This window comes from Coregonus lavaretus (genome assembly GCF_964263955.1).
Source record: "Coregonus lavaretus genome assembly, contig: HAP1_SCAFFOLD_4780, whole genome shotgun sequence".
NCBI lineage: Eukaryota > Metazoa > Chordata > Actinopteri > Salmoniformes > Salmonidae > Coregonus > Coregonus lavaretus.
In genome coordinates this window covers 1-8,972 of record NW_028159263.1, presented here as the reverse complement: position 1 = coordinate 8,972, position 8,972 = coordinate 1, and the positions used below count along the sequence as shown (strand labels likewise).

Here is an 8,972-nt window from a genome sequence, read left to right as displayed (position 1 = left end):
CGGTCAATCTCCATCTCCACCCCTGACGCGGACAACCGATGTCCCAGGAAGGAGATGGACTCCTGGAAGAACAGACATTTCTCCGCCTTCGCATACAGGTCATTCTCTAACAGTCTACCAAGCACTCGACGCACCAGGGACACATGCTCGGCTCGTGTAGCGGAGTATATTAGAATGTCATCAATATGTCCATGCAAGTCCCGGAAAATCTCGTCCACAAATGATTGGAAGACTGAAGGAGCATTCATTAAACCGTATGGCATGACGAGGTACTCATAGTGACCCGAGGTGGTACTGAATGCTGTCTTCCACTCATCTCCCTCCCTAATGCGCACCAGGTTGTACGCGCTCCTGAGATCCAATTTTGTGAAGAATCGCGCCCCGTGTAATGACTCCGTCATACTAGCAATCAGAGGGAGAGGATAGGTGTATTTGATTGTGATCTGATTGAGACCACGGTAATCAATACACGGGCGTAAACCCCCATCCTTCTTCTTCACAAAAAAGAAACTTGAGGACGCAGGGGAAGTGGACGGCCGTATGTATCCCTGTCTCAGAGATTCGGTGACGTATGTCTCCATAGCCGCCGTCTCCTCCTGAGACAGAGGATACACATGACTACGCGGAAGCGCAGCGCCTACTTGGAGGTCTATCGCACAATCCCCCTGTCGATAAGGTGGTAATTGAGTCGCCTTCTTTTTACAGAAGGCGAGTGCCAAATCGGCATACTCAGGTGGAATGTGCATGGTGGGAACTTGGTTGTCACACCCTGGCTCTGGGGACTCTATATGTTGAGCCAGGGTGTGTATATTCTATGTATTGTATTTCTGTGTTGGCCTGAGTGGTTCCCAATCAGAGGCAACGAGTGTCAGCTGTTGCTGGTTGTCTCTGATTGGGAGCCATATTTATAGAGGCTGTTTTCCCACAATAGTTGTGGGATCTTGTTCCAGTTGGTTTGTTCATTTTGGGTTATTCCGTGTTGGTTGAGTTTAACCTTTGGACGTCACGGTATCGTTTATTGTTTTGTTCGAGTGTTTACTCTCTTTAAATAAAGTATGTTTGCCTGCAACGCTGCGCCTTGGTCCATTCCGTCTAATGATCGTGACAGAAGATCCCACCATACCAGGACCAAGCAGCGTGTCCAGGAGCAGGCGGCCTGGACATGGGAGGAAGCGCCGGGAATGGAGCTGGAGAGGTTGGCGATGGCCCAGGTGGGCAAATCGTGGTCCTGGGAGGACATGCTCGGGGGCAAAGGGCCATGGGCTAAGATTAAGGCCCTGGCGAGAGAGGAGCAACAGCGTCAACAGTGTCGTCGTCGGACGGACGAGAGGCAACCCCAGAAAATGTTTAGGGGGGGGCACATGGCATGGGCGACTGGGCAGCAGGAGGCTGCCACAGGGCGAATTGGGAGATTAGGAGAGGAGGCCACCGGGTTTGGGGGGCCAGAAGGCAGGTTGGCGGAGCCTGGATGGAGAGCAGAGCCAACTCCCCGTACTCAGGCATGGCAGCATGAGACTGGGCAGGTTCCGCGGTATGCGGAGCTGCGTACTGTGCCACGAGTGGTCCGGCATAGGCCGGTACGTCCTGTGCGAGCACCCCGCACGTGTCGTGCGAAGGTGGGTATGCAGCCAGGACGGAATGTGCCGGCTCAGCGCTCGTGGCCTCCAGTGCCTCTCCTCGGTCCCGGATATCCTGCGCCAGTGTCACGTGCTGTTATGCCAGTACGGGTACACAGCCCTGTACGTCCTGTGCTGATTCCTCACACAGAGTGTGTGAGGGTAGGCATTCAGCCAGGACGGGTTGTGGCAGCTCTTCACTCCAGGCCTCCTCTCCGTCTCCACAGCCCGGCTCGGCCTATTCCTGCTCCTCGCACCAAGCCTACGGTGCGCGTCGCCAGCCCGGCCCGGCCTGTTCCTGCCCCTCGCACCAAGCCTACGGTGCGCGTCGCCAGCCCGGCCCGGCCTGTTCCTGCCACTCGCACCAAGCCTACGGTGTGCGTCGCCAGCCCGGCCCGGCCTGTTCCTGCCACTCGCACCAAGCCTACCGTGTGCGTCGCCAGCCCGGCCCGGCCTGTTCCTGCTCCTCGCACCAAGCCTACGGTGTGCGTCGCCAGCCCGGCCCGGCCTGTTCCTGCTCCTCGCACCAAGCCTACGGTGTGCGTCGCCAGCCCGGCCCGGCCTGTTCCTGCCACTCGCACCAAGCCTACGGTGTGCGTCGCCAGCCCGGCCCGGCCTGTTCCTGCTCCTCGCACCAAGCCTACGGTGTGCATCGCCAGCCCGGCCCGGCCTGTTCCTTCCACTCGCACCAAGCCTACGGTGTGCGTCGCCAGCCCGGCCGGGCCTGTTCCTGCTCCTCGCACCAAGCCTACGGTGTGCGTCGTCAGCCCGGTCCGGCCCGTGGCTGCTCCACGCACCAAGCCAGGGGTGCGCATCGTCAGCCCGGTCCGGCCCGTGGCTGCTCCACGCACCAAGCCAGGGGTGCACATCGTCAGCCCGGTCCGGCCCGTTGCTGCTCCACGCACCAAGCCAGGGGTGCGCATCGTCAGCCCGGTCCGGCCCGTTCCTGTTCCACGCACCAAGCCAGGGGTGCGCATCGTCAGCCCGGTCTGGCCCGTTGCTGCTCCACGCACCAAGCCAGGGGTGCGCATCGTCAGCCCGGTCCGGCCCGTTCCTGCTCCACGCACCAAGCCAGGGGTGCGCATCGTCAGCCCGGTCCGGCCCGTTCCTGCTCCACGCACCAGGCCAGGGGTGCGCATCGTCAGCCCGGTCCGGCCCGTTGCTGATCCACGCACCAAGCCAGGGGTGCGCATCGTCAGCCCGGTCCGGCCCGTTCCTGCTCCACGCACCAAGCCAGGGGTGCGCGTCGTCAGTCCGGCACAACCCGTGCCTGGGTCACCGGTGCCTGGTCAGGTACCGGTCAGCTGCTCCACACCGGAGCTTGAGCAATCCGCTCCTACGATGTCCAGTCCAGCTCCAGCCAGTGGGGCCAGACCGGATCAGGGGCGCTACGGGGGGATTATTGGAGGGTGGTGGGCAAGCCCGGAGCCGGAACCGCCTCCGAGGAGGAATGCCCACCCAGCCCTCCCCTGGTTTGTTTATGTTTAGGCGCAGTCGCAGTCCGCGCCTTTAGGGGGGGTACTGTCACACCCTGGCTCTGGGGACTCTATATGTTGAGCCAGGGTGTGTATATTCTATGTATTGTATTTCTGTGTTGGCCTGAGTGGTTCCCAATCAGAGGCAACGAGTGTCAGCTGTTGCTGGTTGTCTCTGATTGGGAGCCATATTTATAGAGGCTGTTTTCCCACAATAGTTGTGGGATCTTGTTCCAGTTGGTTTGTTCATTTTGGGTTATTCCGTGTTGGTTGTGTTTAACCTTTGGACGTCACGGTATCGTTTATTGTTTTGTTCGAGTGTTTACTCTCTTTAAATAAAGTATGTTTGCCTGCAACGCTGCGCCTTGGTCCATTCCGTCTAACGATCGTGACATTGGTTCGGGCTTTCCACCGTCGTTGCCCCTACAGAAACACCTACACACCGCCCGAAACACTGATCAGACCATCCCTTGAGAGCCCTCTGTTGCCATGAAATGTTGGGGTCATGAGATGTTAACCAGGGAAGCCCCAACACCACGGGAAACGCAGGAGAATCAATCAAATACAAACGTAGTATCTCCTCATGGCCCTCCTGCGTTTTCATCCTGAGAGGTGCTGTGACTTCCCTAATCAATCCTGACCCCAAAGGGCGGCTATCTAGGGCATGGATGGGGAAGGGTTACATCAACAGGTACAATAGGAATCCCTAACTTATAGGTGAATTGGCGATCGATAAAATTCCCAGCTGCGCCTGAATCTACTAGCGCCTTATGCTGGGAGTGAGGAGAAACCTTGGGAAACACAACTTTAATACACATATGCGCAACAGAGAGCTCTGGGTGAGTTGGGTGCCTACTCACCTGGAATGATTCATCAGTGCGCTGCCTACTGCCTCGATTCCTAGGAGACCCTCCCCAGCACCGACCAGCAGTGTGTCCTCTGCGGCCACAGTTGGTGCAGGGGACGGCCTCCCTCCTGGTCTCTCTCCTGGTCTCCTTAGCACCAGCACCTCCGAGCTCCATAGGGGTCGGCTCGGAAGTGCTGGGGGATGGAATGGACGGCCCTGAATCCGCACATCCGCGGGTAGCCAACAGGGTATCCAGGCGAATGGACATGTCCACCAGTTGGTCGAAGCTGACGTTGGTGTCCCTGCAGGCCAATTCCTGACGAATGTCCTCCCTCAGGCTACATCTGTAGTGGTCGATGAGGGCCCTCTCATTCCATCCCGCGTTGGCAGCCAGCGTCCGGAAGTCCAGTGCGAACTCCTGTGCGCTCCTCCTCCCCTGTCTAAGGTGGAATAGACGCTCACCCGCCGCTTTACCCTCTGGTGGATGATCGAATACTGCCCTGAAGCGGCGGGTGAACTCCGCATAGTTGACAGTAGCGGCGTCTATTCCCCCCCACTCGGCGTTGGCCCACTCCAGCGCCTTGCCGGACAGACAGGAGATGAGGGCGGACACGCTCTCGTATCCCGAGGGCACCGGGTGGATGGTTGCTAGGTAGAGTTCAACCTGGAGCAGGAAACCCTGACACCCGGCCGCTGTGCCATCATAAGCCCTCGGGAGCGAGAGCCGAATCCCACTGGACCCCGGAGGTGAAGCGATGGGCATCACTGATGGTGGTGGTATCGTTGAAGGAGGCGTAGGCAGACCCCCTCTTTCCCATCGCTCAATAGTGCTCACCACCCGTTCCATGGCGGTGCCGAGAGCCTGGATCATGGCCGCTTGGTGTTCGATGCGTTCCTCCATTGATCCAGCTGGCACCGCCGCTCCTGCTGACTCCATGAATGGTGTGTGATTCTGTCAGGGCGACGTGTATGCTGTGAGCGAAGTCAAGCGCAGGACACCGAGCTACTGGCAGACGAACTTTACTAGCACAGTAATCAAAATACAAACAAAACCTCCAAACAGGGAGGAACAAAATACGCATACACCCGAACACTGCCGACCTCACGGAAAACAATTACACACAATAACCAATGAGAGACAGGGGGTTATAAAGGGAATACAATGTAACATAATGGGAAACAGGTGAAAACAATCAGGACAAACTAGACAAACACCGAAACATAGATCGGTGGCAGCTAGTACTCTGGGGACGACGAACGCCGAAGCCTGCCCGAGCAAGGAGGAGGGGCAGCCTCGGCTGATTCCGTGACAGTAACAGACACATCTCAACATCAACTGTGTGAATCAGGCCTTCATAGTCGAATTGCTGCAAAGAATCCACTACTAAAGGACACCAATAAGAAGAATATACTTGCTTGGGCCAAGAAACACGAGCAATGGACATTAGACCGGTGGAAATTTGTCCTTTGGTCTGGAGTCCAAATTGGAGATTTTTGGTTCCAACCGCCATGTCTTTGTGAGACGCAATGTGGGTGAACGGATGATCGCAGCATGTGTATTTCCCACTGTAAAGCATGGAGGAGGAGGTGTTATGGTGTAGGGGTGCTTTGCTGGTGACTGTCTGTGATTTATTTAGAATTCAAGGCACACTTAACCAGCATGGCTACCACAACATTCTGCAGCGATACGCCATCACATCTGGTTTGAGCTTAGTGGGACTATCATTTGTTTTTCAACAAGACTATGACCCAACACACCTCCAGGCTCTGTAAGGACCTGTCCTCCACAATCCCCCGACCTCAACCAAATTGAGATGGTTTGGGATGAGTCGGACCGCAGAGTGAAGGAAAAGCAGCCAACAAGTGCTCAGCATATGTGGGAACTCCTTCAAGACTGTTGGAAAAGCATTCCAGGTGAAGCTGGTTGAGATAATGCCAAGAGTGTGCAAAGCTGTCATCAAGGCAAAGGGTGGCTATTTGAAGAATCTCAAATATAAACTATATTTTGATTTGTTTAACACTTTTTTGTTTACTACATGATTCCATATGTGTTATTTCATAGTTTTGATGTCTTCACTATTATTCTACAATGTAGAAAACAGTAAAAATAAAGAAAAACCCTTGAATGAGTAGGTGTTCTAAAACCTTTGACCGGTAGTGTGTATATATAACAAAATGGCAAAAAAAATTTAACAGGAAAATGTTTGTTGACGCACTATCGTGTTGCACAATCGTGTTGTACTCCACCATTAATGTTTTCTCTCAATTTTTTTCTCTCCAACCTTAAATCGTCTTTATTTCAATTCAGTTTTAAAAGAAAACAAAGGAAAGCAACAAGGAAAGACAGAAAGAAGTAAGCCATGCGAACACAAGAACATCTACTCAAGCCTTATCCACCTGGAAGTAAAACATCAGATGAGAGAAAAAAACACCAAATAAAAGTCCTCTCTAAATTTCAAAGTAAAAGTTGTTTTAAAGCAGACACACATTTCAAAGTAAAAGTCCTCATTGTGGCAGAAGTGTCTCCGGTTAGAGGCAGTTCCATCCTGGCTTCTCTCCCTGCCCCGTGCACCTAGCACAGAGCAGATGTGTGTGTGTGTGTGTTCCCAGGGCAGTGAGCAAAAAGCAGATTGTTTGCATAGAGCCAGACACAGCAGTGTCTTATAAACGTGTGTGTATGTGTGTGTGTGTGTCTCTACAGCAGCATGAGTCTCTACTGAGAGGAAGAGCTACCAGTGTGTCCAAACCAGTCACAGCAAGATGCTCCTTATTATCCAATCAGATGATCAAACTGATTGATTGATAGGTGATTGACAAATTGATCGACAGTTGATTGTCTGATGGGCGTGTCCCTCTATGACCTCCAACCAATCATCGCTGTGCATCTGGGTCACACGCCACATAACTTAACCCCGTCGAGCCACACAGTGACACAGCAACACAAACCATCAGTAACATCATCATTACACAATGTAAAGTTAAATTCACATTTACAATGGATATATAGAGACAGATTGTTGCTATTAAAAACAAACACACACACACACACACACGCACGCACAGGCACGCACAAGCACAGCTTTAAAACATCACCAACATTCAACAGTGATAAAATAAAGAATACTTGATGCTAGAATAGAATAATGACTGGAACATCACCTTTGGTGACACATTAAAACGCCTGTTAGCTTTACTGTCTTGTTCCGCGTGTCGACAGCACGTCTTGTGGCTAGCAAGTTTGTGTCACTTCTGGACATGTCCGTTTTGGTTTTTACAGTAACATCTCTACCAGAGAGATAGTTAGTTCATATTAGTTCATAGTTAGTTAGTTACAGCTAAGTCTATGTACACTGTGGTTGATTCTGGTCAAATCTAGAATGACACCGTACCCCCTATAAGTTATAGTGCACTATATAGGGAATAGACTGCCATTTCTGACCCAGCCTCTGCCATGAGAGAACTGAACTCTTTGAAAAGTATATGGACGGAATATACAGTACATGCATTTTATCTCAAATAGAATGAAACATTCTACTAATTCTAATGAATCAAAAACACAATAGCCTGCCTTATCAAACTATTCAACAGTAACATTCTGAAATAGAACACTGAAAATGATGTTTATAAATGGAGAACGCTGACAGTAGCTTTCCAACTCCCTTTTCTAAACGTCACTAGTCTGTTGTAAGAGCAGCCAGCAGTATAACTAGTGACTACAAGATGGTACTGTTTTGCACAGCGCTGTGTGTATGCAGTGTGTGCGTGTGTGTGTGTGTGTGTGTTGATTGACACGTTTGAAAACAACTTGGTTGATTGTCTAGTAGTTGATTGTCAGTGAAAAATCTCAATATGGCAGTTATTATACACATCATACAGGAAGTATCTCCATATCAGGATTTGTGCTTTCTTACTTCTACATGTTAAACATGTTAAGACACATAATTGCACCAAACACAGTCTTTGGGATGACACAAACACACACACACACATACACACATGCACACACAACACACACACACTCCAATAAAGATAAAAGAGTGGAAAACACGTTTTTTCCTACAGAGGGCTGAGAGGACAGCTGCCAGAGTGCTCTCTCTTTTTCTGTCCAACCCTCTTCCTTTTCTCCATCTTCCACCATCTCTTCTGTCCCTGTCTGTGTATGAAGGGAGAAGGTGAGAGAGTTTGGATATCTCCAGCGCTTTAGCTTTTTCTCAATTTCTCCCTGTCCATCCCACTTCTCCTCTCCCCCGTCTCCTGTATATCCAAGGAGAAGGGAGCGGTATTCCAGGCTTTGGGAATTTCACGCTGTCAGATCTGATATGAGCAGCTTATCCATCTTATTCCCAATCATCTCTCCTTGAACCGGAAGCTCCGCCTCCTCATAGTCATCATCAAACGTGCTTGGGAGACAACACAGTATGAGAGTGTGTGTGTGTGTGAGTGTGGGTGTGTGTCAGTGTGTGAGTGTGTGTGTGTGTGTGTGTCTTACCCCTCCTGCAGCTGTTCGTTAGCTGTCTCCTCTGCCACCAGGATCTCGTATTCCTCTGAGGCGTATTTATCCCAGTCTGACGGCTCTGGACACTCGTTGTCTATGTCCTACAACACACACACATACACACACATTAGTACACACACACCCTCACTGTCTATGTCCTACAACACACACAGACACACACACGGTCCTACCTTCTGCAAAGCGAAGGGATCTCTCTGCTCGTGGTCCAGGTATTTCTCGAGGTTGAAGAACGTGTCGAAGAATATATGAGCCATCCTACACCTCTTCAGATCAGACAGGGTTATCTTACCTAAACAAACACACACACAGAATAGGATGTTTATCCACTGCTGTACTGCACACGTGTAAAGTATAATGTATGAAAGAGAGAGAGGAGAGAAAAGAGGGAGAGAAAGCGGAGGCATGCAGAGGAGAAGATAGAGGAAGATAGAGGGGGGGGGGGGACACACACCTTGGCTCTCAGGTTTGACGAGGTCTAGCATCTGACAGAGCAGGTCTGTGAAGGGTAGTGGTTCAAT

General features: G+C 51.7%; 1 protein-coding gene across 1 annotated transcript; it reads right to left on the bottom strand.

The window, feature by feature from the left end:
* Positions 1-6,211: 6,211 nt before the first annotated feature.
* On the bottom strand, positions 6,212-8,966 carry LOC311123098 (serine/threonine-protein phosphatase 2A regulatory subunit B'' subunit alpha-like). The gene is made up of 4 exons (XM_084197372.1): positions 8,906-8,966; positions 8,625-8,743; positions 8,428-8,534; positions 6,212-8,338 (listed from the first exon to the last, which is right to left on the bottom strand). The coding sequence occupies exons 1-4, from the start codon at positions 8,934-8,936 to the stop codon at positions 8,239-8,241; spliced, it is 357 nt and encodes a 118-aa protein (XP_084053498.1). The 5' UTR covers positions 8,937-8,966; the 3' UTR covers positions 6,212-8,238.
* Positions 8,967-8,972: the final 6 nt, after the last annotated feature.

Coding starts and splice junctions, on each gene's coding strand:
- LOC311123098 (XM_084197372.1), bottom strand. CDS start 8,936: ATGCTAGACCTCGTCAAACCTGAGAGCCAAG. Junction 8,744..8,905: donor CGTCAAACCTGAGAGCCAAG/GTGTGTGTCCCC, acceptor GTGTTTGTTTAG/GTAAGATAACCCTGTCTGAT. Junction 8,339..8,427: donor AACGAACAGCTGCAGGAGGG/GTAAGACACACA, acceptor TTGTCTCCCAAG/CACGTTTGATGATGACTATG.